This window comes from Tachysurus vachellii, chromosome 26, assembly GCF_030014155.1.
Source record: "Tachysurus vachellii isolate PV-2020 chromosome 26, HZAU_Pvac_v1, whole genome shotgun sequence".
NCBI classification, from domain to species: Eukaryota; Metazoa; Chordata; class Actinopteri; order Siluriformes; family Bagridae; genus Tachysurus; species Tachysurus vachellii.
The window spans coordinates 11,088,150-11,111,641 of NC_083485.1; the positions used below are offsets into that span (position 1 = coordinate 11,088,150).

The following is a 23,492-nucleotide window of genomic DNA, read 5'->3' on the forward strand; positions in this document are numbered from 1 at the left end:
ACACTACACTACACTACAAACTCTACACTTCACTTGACTATACTATACTATATCATACCATACCATGCCACACTACACTACACTACACTACACTACACTACACTATACTATACTATACTACACTAGACTACACTACAGTATATTATGCTATAATACAAAATACTATACCACACAACTCTACATTATAACAAAAATAGCCATTAAGTTAGCTGCACATGCTATTAGAATCTACTAATGAAGCTAGAACTTGGGAGACAGGAAGGCATCCACAATGATATGAATAACATAACAATAACAAAAAAGTCTGTTTGTGTGGTTTTCGAGATGCTGGGTCAGAAATATGAAACCTAACACCTCTGCCCTCAGGCTTCAGCAAGCTGTTCACGCCTGTGACTTGTTTTGTTTCATCCTGTGGGATTGAAACCTATTGTGAAGCTTTTTTGGCAAGCTTTTAAAAAAACAAATAAACAAATACTCCAGTTCCCAAATAGATAGATAGATAGATAGATAGATAGATAGATAGATAGATAGATAGATAGATAGATAGATAGATAGATAGATAGATAGATAGATAGATAGATAGATAGATAGATAGATAGATAGGTAAACCCCTACACCACACTATATGGCTCAGATAGTACAGCAGAAGATTACACAAAAGGTTAATTCTCATTGTTAGTTTACAATTCAAAAACACTGTACAATGCAGTTTTAAATTTAACAATGGAAGGCCTTGCAATGCCTTTTTTTCTCACCCTTTATTCTTTTTATGAATATACTTTTCTATTTCAGCAAAGCCTAAAACCCTTTTAGGCATTTTTATTATTTCTGCACTTTCCATTCAGGTTTTGTTATGCAAATGTAATATTCCCATGAGACGAACGGGAATCATTTTTCTGCATATCGGGTCTTGATAATAACGCACTGAGATGAATGCTTCCTGATTTTTACTCAATAGCAAGTAGTGAATAGAATAGATGTATATAATCTGCATCTCTCTGCCTCTCTCTCTCTTGCTGTCTCTCTGCCTCTCTCTCTCTCTCTCTCTCTCTCTCTCTCTCTCTCTCTCTCTCTCTCTCTCTCTCTCTCTCTCTCAGGATATGTATACTCAGTGTACATTTTGTGTTACCTATGGTCATCGTGGGTGACCGAATCCCGATCATAGTAGTCTCCATGCCAGTTGTAGTCTTCCTCATAGCCATAAGCGAACCCACTGCCCTCTGCATCCTCTTCAGCACCATGGGGTAAAACTGTCACCCTGGGAATTTATAGATTAGATATTAAAAGTTAGCTGCAGAAATATTTGAAGAAATACTTTTTTTTTAATAACCCTGCAATTGTACAAAGAGTTGAAATTAGAATTCATATTCATCACATGCTCGCATGATCACCTCATGTTCAAATCACTTTACTCTTTATAATGATATGTGAATAAACTTCAATATTAAATTTCATGCTGATGTTTTAGTTTTAAAACTAACAAGCTGGTTGACAAAAATTTCAGCAGCTGTTTTCATAGGCGTTCTTTTTTGCATCTATTTGACAAAATACTACAGCATGGCCAATAAAGGTTAGAAATAAACTGGCATTAGTTTACAGAGACTAGGTTTATATCGTGAACCAGCACAGCATCTGCAGCAGATGTTTGCTTATAGCCAAGAAAAAACACACATTTATTCTCTCTGAATCAAACTTGAAGATGTCTCATCTATTTAGAGTTGAAAATGCTGTGAAACATAATATAACCACCTAAAATGTTCTTATTAAAGCATTAAAAGGTAATGATCTTGTCACCATTCAGTCCTCTAGATGCAGAGAAAGTTTTTCTGTAACTAGATGTCTGATCTATGATATGCTGTTGATTACAAGGTGTTTTGTGCATAATAACTCAAAAATAAAAAATATTTTGTGTCAATATATTCATACACTCTAAGCATATCTTGTAGTGATTATGTATCAAAATCGCTACATATAATATGCAGTGGTTATAATATGCAGTGGTTATAATATGCAGTGTTATATTATAGTGTATTGTACTTTACATTGTGTTGCATTTTGCCCTTATGGCACAAAAACAAAAAAAAAGCTTGTTACGATTTTTTTTAAATTTCTGGGAAGAATTTTTTTTCCACCATTGAAGTAATATTATAATTGAAGCATTATAATTTAATGTGGTTAATTCAAACTCCAGAAATTACTAATATAACACACACACACACACACACACACAAAAGAATGAATAATATCTTATGAATAATCTCAGAGCAGATTTAATACAACTATTAAAACGTATTCATTATCTAAATAATTGAATTATGTTTAGAAAAGTAATCTGTGGATGTTATATTACACTTTTTCTCTGACCTCCTGTTTTCGTAGCTACGCTGTGAATTGGTGAAAGCAGGATCACTGAACTGTCTGAGCATTTACACATGAAATTGGATTAGGAATGAAATCTTGACAATATAAAGGTTTCAAATATCCAGACATATGCATGTTATTAGTAATATCCTGACCTAAAACATCACCGCTCTGTTCCACCCCAGTAATCATGCTGGTATCATCTCTGGGTTTGCTTCATTGGCAATCTGTAGTTGTTGTTTGTCCTTTCTTATAATCAGTAATTGTCACTTTTGCTTTCCCATATGTTTTCCTTGTATAACAAGTGAGATAGTGATGGTTATCAAACAGCTTCTAGTTCACACACACATACACACATACACACACTTGGGATTTGAGCATAAGGAGGATTAGAGAGAACTCTACCATCTGCATACACATCCTGTGTGTGTGTGTGTGTGTGTGTGTGTGTGTGTGTATTCAAATCAGGATACATTAAGCATTTTGCATGCTTGTCCTTTCCTTGTCCTTTCTGCTCCACAGCGTCTTTTTCCTTGAATATACTGGAGTCGTTTTGCACTTTTAGTATTGCAGTTATACACTTGCAAGTCTATGTAGAGCAATTACTACAAGTATAAGTTCCTTTGATGCTAAAACCAGCGAGCCTTCAGAGACGCTCAAGGACTTAACTTGAGGTTTTACTTCTTTAAGAGGTATAACCTTTCTGTCATCTCCCACTTTTCTTTGCTTTACTTCCATTCCGTTTGGATTTGACCAAAAAATCATTCTTAGTACAACAAACACTTCATAGCTACACAATTCATACTGTTATTTTCACTGATTTCTTTACAGAAATACAGAATAACCAGCCTTAAGGTGCTGAATAATTAGCAGGAACTTTAGCATACTCTTTTTTTTTTATTTTTAGTGTATTAGTTTTTACAGATTTAAATGCTTCCTGCCTTTGTGATTCATTTGCCTTGACCTTTACTTCTTAAAACAAGCACTACCAACAACACATATGTCCTCTGGTTATGCGACAAAATCTATCCAGTCACACTAGAGCATGAAGAGTTCATTTTTATAGCAGGTCACCCTGTGGGTGAATGACTTCACATTCATCTCTGTCTGCTTATGATGCCTAAAGCATTCAAAGCAATGAATAATAGGTCCAGTTCAGTTAGCATGAAGCTCTGTGCTTAGCCGTAATACAAAGAAACTGTCTCAATATGCCTCTTTTTTAGCTTTAGATGGATTTCAATATGACGCAACAAGGCTAGTTAAAAGTTAATACTGAGATCTGTCACCACATATATCTCTCATGGGTAACTTTATACTTTCATATATTATAAATTAGGCTGTTGTTCTTCAAAAAAATAACTTTTTCTAAATTTAGCTGTGGATAAGAAGCACAAGCAGCAGAGATACAGCCATGAATCTAAAACAGCAGAGTTATATCCAGCATAAACCTTCTAAAAATAAATTGTACAACCTAAATTTTAAAACCTAAACCTACTGTATTTAAGGATTTGTTCATACATTCAACACCAAGTAAAATTCCCAAGTATTGGAATGCCTTATTAACACATTAATTAAAATTTTCATTACGGATTTGAAAAACGTACATATATATATATACTTGAAAGCAGGCCAGATTACCAGGCCTAGAGAGCACTAGGAAACCCTCGATGAGAGTAGATTTAAAGTTAATGATTATGCCATTATGCTGTAACACACTGTGATTATTAGGTTCTAACTGGTTTTAAATGGAGCGATAAAAGCGGATTAAAAACACATGGATAACTGTAAACTATGTGAACTGTATCAGTGAAAAGAAAATCTAAGGTTTAGAAAATCTAAATCTAAATCTAATGAACTGCAAACCAAAATTAGCCAAAGTAGAGTTAATACGCAGTCACTGCTAGCCATTTAGCCCTGACCTCAACCCCTACTGAACACCTTTGGGATGAATTAGAGCATCAACTGCATGTCAAACATCATCCAGTGACAACTGTGCACAAACTCACTAATGCTAACGCATCCAAACAGCCACATTCCAAAATCTAGTGGAAAGCCTCTTTAAATAAGATTGGATGCTGTTATGGCAGCAGCAAAGAGGGGACAAAGTCTGTATTAATACCCAATACTTCAAGAAATGCAAGAAGGATATTCAAGAAACAAAAAGGGGTGTGATGATCACGTGTCCATATACTCTTGGCCTTTTATATATGTATATTATATGTATATATTATATATATATGTATATATATATATATATATATATATATATATATATATATATATATATATATATATATATATATATATATATATATAGGTTGCACAAATGTCAAATCCACCTAGAGTCCTACCTCGTCAGGAAGAAAACTAAAGTCCTTTCAGCCCAAAAAATTTCTAAATAATTGTCAGATGTCATCTTCATAAGAACGAGCTAAGAGATTTGAAGAACTCTCCTTTTCTGAACCCACAAAATGCCATTTCTAATTTCTAAACCTTGGCACATTTGGCTATAATGCAAGACTGAAATCTACTGTGAAGGTGAATTTGGGATATTTTAACCCAAAAACAATAGAATAATTCAAAACAATACAAAAAACATCTGGATATCATAAACACAATACAAAATTTGGTTTGCATATTTGAAGGAAAAGGGCATGCACTGCATAGAAATAAACCTAAGAAGATACAGGAGCTCGAACTATTCTTCATGCAAAAGGGCTCCAGTTCCTCTATCAAAGTGTGTCCGTATGTGTAATATGTTTAATATGTAAATATTAAAACAAAAACACGATAAAGGCTGAGGAAAGTCTGAGCCTTTATCAAATAGTAACCGAAGGGGTGCCAATAATTTTGAAACATTGATAACTATAATTTCCCTGTATGTTAAGCTCAAAAATTAGCTTATTAATTGTTTTCCTGCTTATATATACATACTTTTTGTCAGCGAACGCGGGATAAAAACGGACCCAAATGCAGGACAGCTTAACAAAAACAGGGATTTAATAAATTAAAGACACAAAACAGGACACAGACAAAACCAGCCATGAAGACAAGAACAGGAGACAATAGGATTCCACGCTGCACAATGCAACGCGGCTCAACTAAATAATACAAATAATCAATAAACATGAGGGACAGGTGTGCAGAGGCGGGGCGGAAAAGACAAGGGCGGGGCAGACACGTGAACATGAAACATAAACAAAAGGCACATGGCCAAAGTCCAGACAGAGTCCTGACACTTTTTCGATATTTAAATCGATATTTACATAATTTTGAAGCTGAATGCATACAATATTGAAGCTGTGGCATTTACTGTAGATAAAAAGAATATGGGATGAGAGAGGGAGAGGATGAGTCTGGGTGGGTGAGTGATGTGATTTTATTAAGCTGCTGTCCCATAGTCACATCTGTAATGTATGGTTGCCCTGGTATCGGCGAGGCCACACTGTGGCATTAACAGAGGGTCATTTTTCACCTGCAAAACAGCAACATCAACACTCTGAGGAGCTCAGGATCCAAGACAGCAAATGAGGAAAAGAAAAGGATTTATAAGAGAGAGAGAGAGAGAGAGAGAGAGAGAGAGAGAGAGAGAGAGAGAGAGAGAGAGAGAGAGAGAGAGCGAGAGAGAAATAACCTAAGATAGCATACGAAAAGCACTCACTTGCAGTAACAGTTCAAATGACAAGAAATGTAAGCATTTGTTGTACTTTTTATCCATTTCTATTTAGATTTAATGTAACAAGACAGCACATGTAATCGCTTACTTTATAGCTCTCTTCAATCTGTGTAGGAAAACATAAAATTACAGCTTCTCCTCTTGATTGTAAAAAATGTCTGACACCGGAGACTCCTTCCAGAAATGTTAAATATAAAGTACGTCTCCTTACAGAAAATGTCATCATATAATATGAAGCCTGCAGCAGGCACTCAGCAAATGAATGCTATTCTAGAATTTTCATCAACACCTTCTGACTGATGAGAATTGAGAATTAAAGAGTGGTGTGTTGTAATAATAAAGAAATATTACACCTTCAATCCTGATATTAGTGATATAATATAATGGATGGCAGGCATCTGAGACTGGCTCAGGCCTCTCAATACTAGTTAGTGGCTTCATTATTTATATAAAGGGTCTGAGGGAGTGTGTGTGTGTGTGTCTCTTTGTGTGTGTGTGTGTGTGTGTGTGTGTGTGTGTTGCCACTGTAGAAGCCACAATTCAATAAGGTCTGAAAGTGACTGATGGCCAAATAGTTGTGTTGTGTCTTTGTGATAATGTGTGCATGTGTGTGTGCATGAGTGTGTGTGTGTGTGTGTGTGTGTGTGTGTGTGTCAGATGGCAGTATCAATTTCATTTCATCTTTCAGCATGAAGCATGGATGGCACCCGACTGGTTCTATGATTAAAGTACACTTAATATTAATGATAGGGTTATTTTTATTGAGGATATATTACTCTCATAGTTATAACGTGTGAGTGAGAGAAAGAGAGAGAGAGAGAGAGAGAGAGAGAGAGACTCACGGTGGTCTCGGATTAGATCCCTCTCTGGTGATGACTCCCTCCTTCTCCATCAACATCTGCCGAAATGTCCCGACCTTCTGCCTGATCTCTTCTTCTGAGTATCTGCAAGTAAAACAGATCAAATGAGTGAAACGTGATAAACAAAGCGTGCACATAGATTCCCAGGTTTCGTAAAGAAATATGAAAGAGTTATGCTGACAGCACAAGGTCTGTCACCTCTTTGTACAATTTCTTCTCTCTCTTTGTCTCTCTCACTCTCTTTCTTACACACACATAATATAAATGCCATAATCTCCATGCTTCTCACTATCCTTCTACTACAGAATAATAAATGACATGGTGTGTGTCAGAACCCGTGACAGGAGTCTAATAACATGACAAGGTACAAGGCCATGACATACATGTATCGTGTCAAGCGCTGTAATAGAGATGTCATACACATACAAAAAGAGGTCACAGGATCATTGTGTGTCAGTCAAACATCATGACAGCGCAATACTGTATGTCAGGAGACCTTCAGCTCTACATCAATCAGTAAGCTCAGATTAGTAATTAGAAGTAACATAGCAGCCATTTTCTTACTGAAGAATGTCTTCAATTCTCGTCGTATTGAAATGGTTCAACTGTTTGCTTAAAAAAAGATTGAGATAATATGTAGTTAGATACAGAATTATTACAGAATAAATGATCAAAATAAGTATAATAAAAAGTGAGGTGACATACAGCTAAGTACGGTGACCCATACTCATAATTCGTTCTCTGCCTTTAACACATCCAAAGTGCACACACACAGCAGTGGACACACACACACCGTGAACACACACCCGAAGCAGTGGGCAAATATTTATGCTGCGGTGCCCGGGGAGCAGTTGGTGGGGTTTGGTGCCTTGCTCAAGGGCACCTCAGTCGTGGTATTGCAGGCCCGAGACTCGAACCCACAACCTTAGGGTTAGGAGTCAAACTCTCTAACCATTAGGCCACGACTTCATAATAAAAAAGTTAATAGCATCTTTTAAAGCCATTTTTTCACTGTCGTTAATTCACATACAAAATGGATTTTTCTTTCTTTCTTTCTTTCTTTCTTTCTTTCTTTCTTTCTTTCTTTCTTTCTATCTTTTCTCCTTTTGTCCCTGGCCTTGGTTTATAATTGGTCTGTTTGCTATTGTGGGCACCTGTTCTTTGTCTTAGTCTGTGCCTTTAATTAGTTTGTGTTTTATACCTTACTGTTTCTTTTGTTTGTCACAAAACTTTGTAAAAAAAAAAAAACACACAGCCTTTTTGCTGATTTCCTGATCTAGACAGTATGGAATATGAGGATCATTATTGGTGTAAGTGTCAATTCAACTATTTATTACTAAAATTGAACACTTTTATACTTGAACTCAATTCCCTTACTAATTCCAGCATGCCTCGGGAAAGTCTTGACATATTCACACAACACTCTGACAGGGTGAAGGCTCTCAAGCTTTCTCTGACCAAGCACTGAGTAACAGCCCATAAATACTATCCAAAAACTCACCGAGAACTCTGACACTCATGGAGCCTGAGTTTAATGAGGCATTGGTGAGGAAGAAGCATTGTGACTAAAAAACAACATACTATCAGTACAAATAATAGGCTTGGTGGTTAGTCTGAACATTAAGGATCTCATGCAAATTCCTTACGCATATCACGATCCGATGGAACGTAAAATATTGCACATCATTTTTTTATTACTTCTTCTTATTTCTTCATATTTTAATTTATTCTGTTTTCACCATAGGTTCTTTAATTTAGTTTATTTATATGCACTATGTAATGATTAGCAGGCCAGATTTTCTATTTAATTTATTTGAATTGTATAGTGTGTAACTGTGTATTTGACGAAATAAATCTTCAATCTCAAATTGAATCTTGAATCTTGAACACATATAACCACATAACCAGAGACCACTTGTATCACCACATTTTTTCCCAAGTAACAAACATGATTATTAAGCAAAAGTGCAGCGATGCTATATAAATGTACAACAAACCTACAATTTTTTCAAACTCCCCATCGTTCAATTTCATCAGCAGGCTGCGTACTAAGATAACTCAGTATCCAGTTTTTACAAGATCGTTCAGTGATTGAACAAAAAAAGCAGGAAACAAATCCATCCGAAGATCAACGTTAGCTGTGCTCTCCTCTTGAACTCCTGATCACAGATGGTAGTGGAATTGTTGGCATTCAAACTCATATTCACTCACAGTGGTTCGACTCAGAGCCAAGTAAACCACATATGAAGGGTGAACGAAGGGTATTTTTATTCCTTCCAATATGCTGGAACACATCGCTGTAGTGTACGTGTTAAACCTGGGTGTGAATACCCACTGTGCCTCGACTGGGTCTATTTTTACATCAGCTAATCATCCAGGAAGGCCAAAGTAAGGAGAACAAATATCTTACAAGAAAAGGATTAGGAAATCAGGTGGCATGATTGAAGAGTGTCCAAGTCATTCTGGTTTGTCTGACCAAATAACTGGAAATCACTGCAATAAAGTCTAGGTCTGGTCTTTTACTTGGCACTTTTAAAGATATGTAAAAACATGGTTTTTTTTGTTTTGTTTTTTTTAAAGATCACTCTCAGAATAAAAAATGAAGTTCTATACAGTGGATTGGATTTTTCTACGTTTTTCCTTAAGTATTTTTTAGATCTCAAAGTTTGATTGAAACAACACTTGTATATACTGTAGCGGTGCCCTAATCCAGGTATCCAACTAACTGTTTCTATGATTCATATAGAAAAATGACCATGAGGTATTTCAGTTTAAAATGTTAAATATAACACATACAGAAAGTCTTCTGACTCCATCATAATTAAACCTCCTACTAGCAGACAGCAGATTAATCTGGGCCTTTCTCCAATAAAATATGAATATCCATCCAAAATAAATCCCTTGTGAGCAAGACATCTGTGTAGCTTAATCTCTAACTAAGGAGGCGACTGTAAGGACAAAGTCAAAGTCATCCATGTAAACATGCAGCTCACGTGCCTCATGTGCTCATGTGCCTGGAATCAGCTGCCAGCCACGACAGAAGGAGGAAAACGTTGCAGGTCAAGCTATTGTCTGATTGGAGATCAGATCACGACCTCGCCACATGGAAAGCACTTCCTGAGATCTGATGTGTCGGGATACAGAGTAAGAATTTATAATGCGCTCAATGTAATTTATTGCTTTCAGATGGCTTCTTATTTTAATAAGCCATTTTTTATTTTATCTCCTACATGATAGCAATACGAACACTGATAAAGGGAAAAGAACTGATTATTCACTCACAATTCGCTCGCCATTTTTTCTGTTACGGAAGACACGTATGCAGCGTTTCATACATCTTACCCAGCTAAATCCATTGTGGATCTGTATGCAACCACATCCCATTTACATTTAATCATCTCCATAATGCTGTTACATAACTTGATTTTTTTTTTTTTTTTTTTTTTTAATCATGCACCTTAAAACCTAAAAGATAAAAAATTACACCTTAAAAATTTGTTTGTGAAACCAAGAGACAATCAGGTTGCAGGCAAGATCTTGAACCTTGGGCCTGAAAAATGTATAAAAAAATATGATACTGAATCCAATTCTACAGAAAAACATTGGCCTTGGTAACACTGGTTGTCTGGACACACCGCAGCATGCGTATCATGGTGTTTAAAGATTCTGTTTCAATATGGTGCAATGGTTAAGTCATAAAGTTATGTAACAACTGGTCAAAGATCAGAAATGAAAAGACACTGTCTACATCTGTCCGGCTCAACGCTAAACAAAATTTTAAAGTAATAAATAAAATAAACGAGTAGCCTATGATTTGTATGTAAGTCTTGCTTTTCCTTGTCGAGAATAAAAATGAACGATGAAATGCTACACAAAGTCTACATGAATAGTAAGGGCAGAGATGTTAGAGAATATGAGAACGATAGCAGTGTATGGATTGATATGTGATGAGAATTGTTATTTGATATTGTTTTGTGTCTGGGGAGAAAATAGAGCAATGAGAAAGAAATCAGTTCATTAAGAGCATGTCATTTCCCTTACACCTCCAGCTACTGCAGCCTGAAAATGATGCTGACAGAGACTGTGTGTGTGTGTGTCAGAGAGTGAGAGTGACAGAGAGAGAGAGAGAGAGAGAGAGAGAGAGAGAGAGAGAGAGAGAGAGAGAGAGGTATGCAAATTAAGAAACCTTCAGCAAAAAAGAGGGAAAGATGTTCTCTCAGTCAAGAAAACCCATAATGATGCAGAAGCCCATTCGCAGTCTGAAATTATTAGATCAGATATTGATCTTCTTTTAATGGTTAATGGAATATAAATGCAATGTAGTCTTGTGTGCTACGTGCTGACATTGAGAGAGGGGTATGCAGATTCGGTAGCTCTGCCTCGTAACTAATGCAGTGAATTGCCAAAATGAATGATTGTTTTGAGTTATATACAGCGTGTGCTTTCACTTCTCATATCAGTTTCTCCAGACTGCTCTTCTAGTAGAGGCTGGGCGATTTTATATTACTGGGGGTGGATGGGGGATTTGATGGACGAATGCAACAATTATCTCAGCTGTTATTTCACTGGCAAAACTTGAGGCATCAAAATGTTCCTAAACTGATTATAGATCATGAGGGTGAGATGGATAGATGGTGAAAGACCATGGTCTCCTTTCCCAAGCTACTGTGATCAGTCAAAATAACTTTTTATTGATATGCAAGACCAATTTCTTAATTTCTTTAATTTCTCGACTATCTAGGTCTTACATAACCTACATATCTACATAAACGTTCCATGATATCCAGTGACATTTTTGACCCATTGTAGATGTTTTTGGTGGTGGACAGAGTTCAGCATGAACAATCTAAACAGTTTCCCACTACACAGCCCCATACACAGCAAGCTGCAATGCACTGTGTGTTCTCACTCCTTTCTATCCTAGCCAGCATGAACTTTTTCAGTAATTTGTGCTAGCTCTTCTGTGGGATCAGATCAGAGGTGCTAGCCTTCACATCCCACCTGAATCAATGAGCATTTGGCCCTCATGACCCTGTCTTCACCATGACCCAGTCATCTTTCCATCACAATTTGTCCACTTTCAAAATCGTTCAGATCCTTGTTAATTTTTCCTTCCAACACGTCAACATTGAGTACTGACTGTTCATCACCTGCTGCCTAATGTTATTTACAAAAAAAAAAAAAACAAGTTAAAAACTTTAACTCGTGAATATCTGATAAACCTTGGCAAAGGTATTGAAATGTCTTCCAACCATAATATGATCACTGGTATCTTCTGCTAATAAGAAAAATAATCTAGATATAAAGCTAATATTTATAGGCATTTTTTGTTGTATTTAAAAAAAATTATTGATGTCTTGTGATATGAAAAATGTGGCTTTATATTGTAACCATAGCAACTCTAACATCCGCTGAGTTACATTACATAAAAGAATACACTTGTGGGTGTGAAGACATCCTCAATAAGCTTCAGAGATCAGACATATTTGCTCAGACATATTCATTATTATAAGTCTATAATAATGCTTATTTTATTGTAGAAGATTAAGCACCTACTCCTGTTCCCATAAGATTCTTGTACACAAAGCAAATGTACAAATTCTTGTACAGAAAGCAATTTCCCAAACTGGCATTCCTGCAGGACAGGATGTGCTCATACAGTGCTCATAAACATGGCAGGGCCCAAATGGCCCCGTTCTGACAATCGGCAGACTTGCGATGTCAAACAGCGGCGTTTTCAATTTAGTTTAGCATGCCTCTTCTGGAAAATGAAATCAGAGCAGCGTGTCCTGTCTGTTTTGTGAAGCTTCCAAGGCCCCTTTACACATTATTTGCTTAGTATAATACAATTTCAGCCTTGTGTCACCTCTCTGAAGTGGGCCAGTACTTACCGGTATCAAGTACTAGCACCTGCATGAAATCAGAAGAATAAATACCCTGTTTATACACCATGAGCTGTAATTTTTTATAATTGCATGAAATAATATATTTCAATACGTTCTAATATCAACAAATACGCAGTGTTTATTCACCAATTTATGGCCAACGCTTGATAACAATGTAGTTCTCTATGTGCTAGCATTATTGTTCAATAATAATGTTGAGCTCATATCTGACACTTTATTAGGAAATAATACACACCAGGTTCTGTATTCATAAAGATTCTAAAAATGATCTCAGAGAGCTCCTAATATAGCTTAAAGATTTCTATCTAGGAATCTTAAGAGTGATTCAGGACCAAACTTAGAGCAATTCTGAGCATGGAAAATACAAAAACCTTTGTCTTTGAGAGGAGGCGGGGCTTAACCCATTACTAGGTATGACAATCTTTCTAAGATTGTGATTGGTTGCCCAATAAGAAAAAATAGGAGAGCTTTAAATATATGTCTGTTATATTAGTATAGTCTATTATAAGCCTTTCGCTTTGTCTCTATGTTAAGATTTTTGAGGTTATATCGTGTAGGGATTACGTTCATGACTGATCTAATTAGAGATGCGCTAACATCCGTATGTTATAAATATAATAAATGTAAATATCTTCGACACAGCACAGATTTCGGCACACAGCTATTGCATTCCTGCTCTGTTTCAGAGATGTTAGCATATCTCTAAATGACTTAGAATATTTAACATATCTGCACTGTATCTGAGATGTTATCTCTTATATGATAGGTCACAAAAATACTGTGATCCCTACATGATCTAACCTGTAGCATCTTATTAACTCACTATCATTTTTAAATATTGAGTACAATACATTTCTTCTCCTTCTTCAACTTTCAGCCATTTTCTCCTCTGATAAAGAAACTCTCAAGCCTCTTAAAAGTCTTCCTCACTACTCCTAAGTCTTTTTGACCTTAAGAGCTCTTTTAAGGTTTAAGATGCTTTTTGAATAACTTTTATCCTTACTAGGTCCCCCATCTTTAATTCTAAGGGGAAACACCCACATTTCTAAGAATTTCTTAGAATTTCGTCATTAAAAGCAAATCTTTACACTAAGAATTTTCATGAATACGCGCCCTGGATTTAAGGTTTGATTTGTTCTGATATGCTTTTCAGCTCAACACTATTTGAATGATCATAGTCATCTCCCCTGACCTCCTTTATCAACTGCTGCTCACTGGATCTTCTTTGTTTTTGACACCAACTTAAATCACAAAAGTCTTATGCTTAAAGAAATATAGCATTCAAAGCATAGATACAATAATAACAAAGGAAAGAAATGAAGACTAGTTCTGATTTCCTTTTAGCCCAGACTGTAAATTCATGTTGTTTATCATTGTCACTCATCAAAATGTCAATGTGATAACGCTTGGTAAAGCACTAATTGGGGAATATTTATTCAAGTTGGCTTCACTGATGTATTCATAACACATCATCTGCACATAGCATTTGATAAGTGCACATGAAAAATCAAAAATAATTTTATGTAATAAATGGCAACAAGGTGGATTATTTTCTTGACAATTGATTTTGCAAAATGCCTTTGGAGGAAAACATTTCTAAAGTAAATAGACTAAAAACATATTGTCCAAACAACACTGTCTGTTTAACATGATTGCTATTTTTTAGTCTTTTCATTCAATGCCATGAGCAGCCTTCAGATAAACTCAGACTTTCGGATGTAGCTGTTACAGTAGCGTAACTAGCTGTTAGTTGTGTGTATATAAAAAGATGTTATATATTAAGTGTGAGAGTGCAATAGCTTAACAGACACACATTTCACACAACATGATTTCACCCAGGATCACAGTAACCAAGGGCAACCATCATGCATTCAGTGCTGCCTGGTCACGAGGGATCCGTTACAACAATACCAGGATTTATCGGTTGTGGTGCAGAGGACCTTTACTACTGCCAGCCAGCATTTGTGTGTGTGTGTGTGTGTGTGTGTGTGTGTGTGTGTGTTAGTGTTGGTTTATCTCTTCTTGCTCAATAAGGCACAGAAAGCAATTCCGAGTGGATCTGATGCAGTTAAAAGGAAAGGAAGTGAGCCTACACTATCTTATCTGTACCTGCTGACAAACAAGCTCTAAATTCCACCTTTTATTAAAAAGCCTGCACTTTATATTCAACAGATATTCAGTGAAACCTGGTTCAACTCTCTCTCTCTCTCTCTCTCTCTCTCTCTCTCTCTCTCCCTCTCTCTCTCTCTCTCTCTCTCTCTCTCTCACACACACACACACACCCACACAAACACACACACCCACGGGTAAAAAAAAAATGTAAATATAGTTTACTAAGATACCTTCATAGTTCATACTGTTCAGTTAAAAATTACTTTCTCTTCCGTTCAAAGAATTAAAGCATTTCAAATTGCAGTTTGATTTTATGAAAGTCAAGTCATCCAGTCATCGAGTAGGAGTAATGACTAGACTTTCTGGATATTTTTGTGAATTTCAACAGATTTTCAGGTCAGATTTATAGTCTACAGTCTTATGCATAATTGTATAGTCTTACATCAATAAAGACAAGATTGCACGTAGCCTTTAGGAGTGTGTGTGTGTGTGTGTGTGTGTGGTGTGTCTGTGTGTGCCAGCCCATGAGATAACAACTACCATCAAGTCCACAAAATGTTCAGCTTCTTGCCTCAAATACTATAATAAAATGATGAATGGAGCAGAATGAAAGACAGAAGCACTGATCAGTTCGCAGTGGCAAAGAAAATAAAAACATTTTTCTTGCCTTAGATAACTACAGCGTCCGTTATACAAGTCCATGTGAATCAGCTGTTACTATGGAAACATTATGTTACAAAGAGTATTCATCCATGCTCATGAAAATGAGATAATCGTAAAAGAATATCTGAAACCTCTCATGAAGTTTTATCCAATTTTCCAATAGCATAAAAAGAAGAAACATAAATACTATTACTAGATAGACTGATGATGGACAGATTGAACATTTCGTTTATATAAATACTTTCCCTTCAACCCAAGAATTCCAGGAGGGGAAAAAAAATCAACAATTTCTATCATGTGTTGTTTGATTGTTGGCTTGATTTTTATGAATGCAAATATCTTACACATACATTATATACCTTTAAATACAGTAGGTTAAAGAGGTTAAAGAGACTTTATTAACGTGACTAACGTTATAATTCACTGAAATGCTACACTGCTGGAAGGTTATATTCATTTGTAAGTGTTAACAATAACAGTTCTTTAGTCCAGTACAGCCACTGTTATGTGATCTTTTTTTTGTGTGTGTATTAAATAATAATGTAATAAAAATCCAAGTATCTATTTTTTCTCTTAATTGATCTTCTCTCCACATCCTCCTCCACCTGACATCATGGCTGATCCTGCTTTGTGTGTGTGTGTGTGTGTGTGTGTTGGGAGGGGCACTAAGTAGACAGACTGCTGAGAGGAGGGGAGTTGCAGACGACTAATTGGCTCCCAGGGTGGAGATGCCATAAAACACATTTGACAATGAATGCCCTCTGGCTGCAGTCACAATGCATATGTTGTGTGTGTGTGTGTGTGTGGTGGTGTTTTGGGAGGACACCTGAGTCTGGAAAAATCTGAATAATGGGGCAAGGATTACATTTGTTTCTGTGTCTGTGTGTTGTGGTGTGGTGAATTGGGAGGAAAACTGAGTAAAAAGTAGGGCAGGGATTAAATTTGTGTGTGTGTGTGTGTGTGTGTGTGTGTAGGAGCGCGCTATGGGGTTATGGGAAGACACCTAAGTCTGGATAAATCCAAATAAGAAGGTCAAGGGTTAAAGTTGTGTGTGTGTTTGTGTGTGTGTGTGTGTGTGTGTGTGTGTGTGTGTGTGTGTGTGTGTGTGTGTGTGTGTGTGTGTGTGTGCGTACGTGCGTGTGTGCGTGTGTGTCTGTTCAAATAGTAACCGGGAGCTTTTTATTTTTATGGTGTGTGGTCTAACACTCTAATCTAGTGATACACACCCTTCCAACCCCCTGTAGCACAAATTTTTTGATATTTTTTGCTAATTTTAACTCCAAGTGCCTGAGGTTTAATTAAAAGGTCTTCACCAATGACATTTACAGGTCTTATTCCCAAACACACTTAGCTCCTGCAAGTAAATCTACTGTATGATAGAGTATGATAGAGCAGAGCACCAGTTCTCTCTGGTAACATTCATTGAACAACCTTCTGCCATTTTACACCACATTCAACTATTAACACTGTTGTGATATGACATCAGCATTAGCATGATTTTTTATTCTATCCATATTTGAGCTTTATACGCCATGTTGCCTGATAGTATATATTAGCAACAAGCCATGTTCCTGTATCACTGTGATGATTTGTCTCAACAGTCTATTTGTCAGCAGACAAACCTGTAAATCCTGTTTGGTTTATTACTTAGTTAAACTTATATACCTGACTAGTTAGCTAGCTAAATTAGCTGTCATATTCTACAGTAGCTAAACAGAAGCCAAAAGTCACGACAGCTAAAAAAATTAGCTAGCCAGCTAGTTAGCAAGTAGTAAAAAAGCTTGAGCTGTCATATTCTCTGCCACTGATTGGATTAGTAGCCAAGTCAGAATAGTTCACATCAATCAAAACTATTTTGTTAATTATTAATAAAAGTTTTGTTTATCACTTTTAAAATGAGCTAACTCATGTAGCTAACTAGTTAACTGTTAAGCTAGTTTACACTAGACAAAAAGATAAAATATGCCACAACACATAAGATTCTCTTTAGCACTAGTGGAATTAGCCTTGATAGCCAGCTACTTAGCAGCTAGTAAACAAGCTTGCACTGTCATATTCTTTATGACAAGAGGAAAGCCATTTGGAATATACCACAACAATAAAAACTATTTTGCTAATTAATAGCAAAGGTTATGCTTAGCACTGTTAGCATTACCCTTGAGTAACTGCTAAATTTGCTTGCACTATTATTTAATACTAGCCAAAATATACTATTACAGACATTTTGTTATCATTATTAGCATTAGCTAACTTAGGTAGTTGGCTAGTTCACTGATCGTGAGCTAGCCCACTCTGTCATATATTTACCGGATAATAATCCTGTCACAATATACCACAGAAAACATTTTGCTACTTATGAAGGATAACGTTTTGTTATTTTTTGCTAATTATGAAGCATAACTACAATTAAAAAAGATTTTACTATTAGTATGTAGTTTTTTAGAAACCCATATGACTTGTTAATTATGTTTGAGACGTTTAATTCAAATCTCAATAGATCAAAAATAGTAAATCTATAAATAATATCAGTCTAAAGACAACTTTAATAAAAGTATGTTCTGTCATGAAAAGCTAATATTTGAATAGTTAGATTAAGTTCATGATTTAATTTTTTTGTGGTTTAAGGGTTCCCTGGCTACCATACACTAGCTAAGTGCTTGATTCGTATGGGGTTTTTTTTCCCAGCCGAGCTCTGTGTTTTCCCCTTCACTGAAACTTCTTAAAGCAACCATCCCCCATGAATTTTTCACTTCAACCACTGATTACAAGGCAATATTCAGGAGCAAAAGCTGCTTTGCGGGGTGCCTGTGTGAACGGGCGCTGGCCCCTTGGCAGATGGTTGTGCTCTCCTCCCTGACATCCTGCTTCCTATCACACTCATCTTTCTGATGGCCAGCACTCCTAATGAGGAACATACCATCTGCTGTTCTAAGAGGGGGTGTTGGGATAGACTACATGGATTAAGTGCATTAAGTAGATCTAGTTTATATAGGGAATATAGGGGGAAGGAAAAAAAGCTTAGATAAACGGCTTTTCAGCAGCTGAAATATTAGCATAGATTTTGAGGGGTTTCAGTGTATGGAATTTAAAAACAGATTTAATTTTGCCAAAATCAATTTGAACATAAATTCAACCCTTAGAAATAGGTTATAATTTTAGTTTTAGAATGTTTTTGCTGAGACAAAAGAACAACATTTCAGCATTTCAGCACCGGTTCAGCATTTTTTCTTTCTTGCTGGTAGATAAATTCCTCTCACAAGGTTAGGCACACAAAGAGCTTCCTAAGAAACACACATCTTCCATGAAACACACAAGTTACTCAGGTTCACATCCCTCCTGAATAATTAGACAAGTCTTGCTACCTGACTTCCTTAAAAGCCCTAGGGACAGCAGGTGTAGTCTGTGAGTGAGTGTGTGTGTGTGTGTGTGTGTGTGTGTGTGTGTGTGTGTGTTCTGTCTTCCTAAAAAACAGCATTACTTTTTCCTCTAGCTACTATATGTCACAATGCATAATAATCCATGTAAATACCGAAAAAGTGTGTGATATCAAAAACATCATATACAAACTTAAGCAAGCAATTTTTCAGAGTTAATGTTAACCCCTAACATGCACAGACATTTTCTCACCCCTGTTCCTCCATCATTTCTTGCAGCTCCATGCATTTCAGCTCCACTCGTCTCTTTCTCTCATGGTCCAAGATTTCACGACGAGCTTTCTTCACAAGCACAGGCTTTGGTGGAGCAGCTTCTTCCTCTTCCGGTTCTTCATCGCCATTGGGGCGTGTGGTGGCACCTGGGGCACCGTTAGCACTCGCCTCAGGAGAGGGCACCCTTGCCCCGTCGTACATGGCCACAGCACTCTGAAAGAGAAAAGACAGAGGAAACAGTGTCACTGACAGGATGTCCTTTACTTACATGTATCTTACCTTAACTTAATCGGAATAATTAGGAGAATATAAAATAGTCATGAAAAATTCATGCTTTAAAATTCTCCTGATGGCAGAAATGGATGCCAGAGTGGTGTTTTTTACTCTTCATATTTAAGTACATTTGCGTTTGGAAACGGCAATTTTGAGGGGATAGTTCAAGCCTATGTTATATTTTAAACCGAATAATCAGAAATTAAATCTTTGTTGTCTCCCTTTACAATTTTTGTTATATAGCTTTAGGGTTTTTTAAGCTGTAGTTAGGCCACAGATTTTCCTAAAACCTGGCAACCCTGTTCGTTCATAATCACTGCATTGCGCTTTCAACATTTATTTCATAGAATTTGAACATTCATTTCTGAAATTAATCCCAGTACATAGTTTCAAACTGTATTGTATGCAGTAGAGCTCATCAAATGCTCAGTATACCCACTAAACCATTCAGATCAATAATTAATTGCTCATGGCCTCTTTGCTTCGTTGCATTTTAGAAGTATGCTTATTGATGTGGACAGAATGACATTAAAAAGTTCTTCATGGTTGAAGGAGGAAAATATTTTAATTAATGAGGAAAGACATATGTGGTTATTATTAACACTTATGAACACAGCATTCCTGGATGAATTTATGCATGTAAACAGCTAGTTGGGCCAGTGGTGGCTCAGGTGGTTAATGCTCTGGGTTGTTGATTGGTGGTTCAAGCTGCCACTGTTGGGCCCTTAACCCTCACTGTTCTAGGGGTGCTGTATCATGGCTAACCCTGTACCCTGACCCCAAAAGTTTGGATAATCAAAGAAAGATTTTGTAACAAATCTCCACCTTTTATCTTTTCTAGTATGTATGTATAAGTTGCTATGTTTCTTTTTATATAAAAAGTTGATCTTAGCAATTGGCATATTGAATTTGTTAAATGATTCACACACTATTAAAGCTATTGTAATTCACCTGCATCCTGCCCAGTATTCTGGATGTGAGTTAGCCAAAGATAAAAGGCATACAGTATGTTCGAACATCTACCTAACATACTGAAAACACAAAAGCAAAATAAACGTGAAATGAAAGAGATTGATCGATAGATGGGTCTATAGTCTCCAGCTCTCTGGGACAGAAGCCAGAACTTGCTCCATTAATGGATACATTTTTCATATTGCAGAATATGTTACCACAGTTTAATCACTGATGCTGTCAAATAGCCTAAAGTCTTTTAATGCACTCGTACGCAATAAATGTCCCTATCTCACAGTGTCAAATTTAACAGATAAGCTTTAATACAAAAATCTCAGTTTGTTATTCAGTTGTACATGCATGGTTAGTTAGATAATGATGCAAATCTGTCTATATTTGAATAGAAAATCAACAGCAATGCGTTTAGATTGTCTTTTGTCAAGCTTTCTTTAGTCCGGGTGTTAAAAGCAAAAGGCAGAAGGGGAGCATTTAGCAAGCAAGCCGTGCATTGTGGGTAAAATCACGAAGCGATGCATAGCCTAACAGGTGGCGCGGCAGCAGGAGGCATCGTCGCAGAATTCATTATCCACTAAATCATCAGCTTCAGAATTAATGTGAATTACGTACATACTCTCGCTCTCTATTCCTCAACAGCTCTCCAGTCATAATAATAATCATTTCTCCACCCACTCCATGTCTCCACATCTGCCTGTCTCCTTCTCTATTAAGAAATCTACAGAGCAAATATTTCAGAAGTCAAAGTTGGTTTGCTTTAGTTTACACAAAAGGTTTTTGAGGTAGATAGACCCAATAAACTTCTTTTATTCCCCTTCCATATCCTCAACCTTCAACATTACCGTTTTTGTGACTGCTGGTCATCGGTCTAAGGTGGTCGTTACCTAAAGCATTTAACCTGTATATACATGATTGAACGCACTGTATCGCTGCCAGTTGATTGGTTGATTAGATCATTTCATGAATGTGCAGAGATATATGTTACTATTAAAGTGCCAATTGAATATGTGTCATCTTAAAGCTGTGAAACACTTAAATCAACGCCTCAGATTCTTATCAGATTAAATGATGAATGACAAACATCTGGTGTGTCTATTGGTTACAAGACAAATCTTTTAAAAGTCTAGTAAAAGTCTTATATTGTACATATACTGTACCGAATGCAACACATTTTGAAATTGCATTTTGAATATATTGGATTAATTCCCTGAGATGTTAATCATGTTCCTAGTTTAATAAGATGCTCTATTTATTTATCATATTTATCTGCTCTCATTTCTGAAATGCTATTTATCTATTCCCTTGTTTGTCTCACTTCAATTTAATACCATCTTGGATATGTTTAATATGGCAATAAAACACTTTAGCCACCAGTGGTGCAGAAAAGAAAGGTAGTATAGTGCTGTGCTGAATTAAAATAAAGTTAGATATTATTAATCTTGCTCCTTTAAATAGGAAGGTTTTATCTAGCACTAAGACATAATATTCATCTGTTAGCAAAAAAGGCTTTTGCTGTATATTATAAAAACAGACAGAGCTTGAGCTATGCTAATCTTTTCACACATATTCATTTATAGCAGATCAGCATATGCGAAATATACCAAGGTGCAAAAAAGAAGTTATTTAAAAATGAATGGAAATCTAGAGTCTGTGTAGAGTCCTGATATCTTAACACCATGTACAGTTCTGCCAAAGCTAGCTTTAATCATTGGCTAATACAGCTAACAATGTCAACATCCAGCATGCCTCAGGATAACAATAAATACTAGGAAGTTATGATTTGTGAAGTCTTAAGCCGTGTATGTGCGCGTGTGTGTAAGTGTCTGCATAAGCAGTAGTAAAGTACAGACAGCTTACTGTAATCTCCCACAGGAGACCCATCCCTCTTTCTGTAATTACACAGACTGCTATGTCAGATACACACTCTTAGTCCCCTGCCATTCCTATCTTATATTATGCTGATGCAGTTCACTCGTTCAAAACAATCCTGATGGAAAAGATTACTGCAGCCTATTAAAGTAACAAAGCTAGAATGTGTATATGGATGCAGTAAAACCACTGTACATGTGTACAAAGGTTTAATAACATATTTATGATAAAACACAATAATCATATAATCGACATTAATTTGGAAAGTAGCCATAAATCATCAAGATTCTATTTAAATAACTAACTAAATTAAAAATAGCTAGGAATTATGAACAGGCCAAGTTAAACTAATGTGTTGAATATGGATTTTAAAAAACTATGATATACAGGGTTTATAATATTCCAAATATATTATTAAGAAAAAAACAAGTGAGATAATTATCTTTATATATGTGAAAATATAGGAATAATTTTATACAACTTGCACAGATTTAGCTAGCTGTTAATTCCAATAACATTAAGCCTAATGAACTCGCTAGCATCCCTATATCTTTATAAGGTTGCTAATGATTAATTATTTGCATATAATAATTAGTTATTTGGGGTGTAACATTCTATCAGTTATGCATCTGATGTAATTGTATTGTTATATGGCTACATAACCATATTATTATAACATTATAACAGTTAAACTGAACTGTTCAGTAGCATTTAAATGACAACAGCACTACAACAATACACCAACTTTAACTGACTTTGGAGCTCGAAATACAATAAAAATGCAGATAAATCAATCAATCATTCATTTCTGGTCATTGACTTTATTTATTCAATAAAATTGTTGAAAATGTATGTATGTATTTTTTAGAATGTTAAACTTGTGCTTGAAGCCATTTTTGATTGATTTTTGAAAATTTTAATTTTCACAAATTACTTAATTACTTAAATACTTCATTTTTAACAAGCCTTGCTAGCTGCTAAACTGAAATTATAGGTGTCACGATGTTTGAAACTTGTTTGAATGTCCATGAGAGCACTTCAGACTGGCGAGCACTGAGACACGCTTCATTTCCTCTCACTCTCAACGTCTGGACCATGCTCATGAGTCATGCTGATCACGGTGCTCCTATGTGCTCCTAAAGTCACTCCTATGATCACT

General features: G+C 36.1%; 1 protein-coding gene across 1 annotated transcript in view; it reads right to left on the reverse strand.

The window, feature by feature from the left end:
• Positions 1–23,492, reverse strand: part of srrm3 (serine/arginine repetitive matrix 3) — a 71,284-nt gene that overhangs the window by 20,489 nt on the left and 27,303 nt on the right. Inside the window, exons 2-4 of the mRNA XM_060863610.1 lie at positions 19,206–19,438; positions 6,880–6,981; positions 1,130–1,258 (exon numbers count right to left, since the gene is read on the reverse strand). Of these exons, the coding sequence (XP_060719593.1) occupies positions 1,130–1,258; positions 6,880–6,981; positions 19,206–19,426 (452 nt within the window). The 5' untranslated portion in view covers positions 19,427–19,438. The remainder of the gene's footprint in view (positions 1–1,129; positions 1,259–6,879; positions 6,982–19,205; positions 19,439–23,492) is intronic.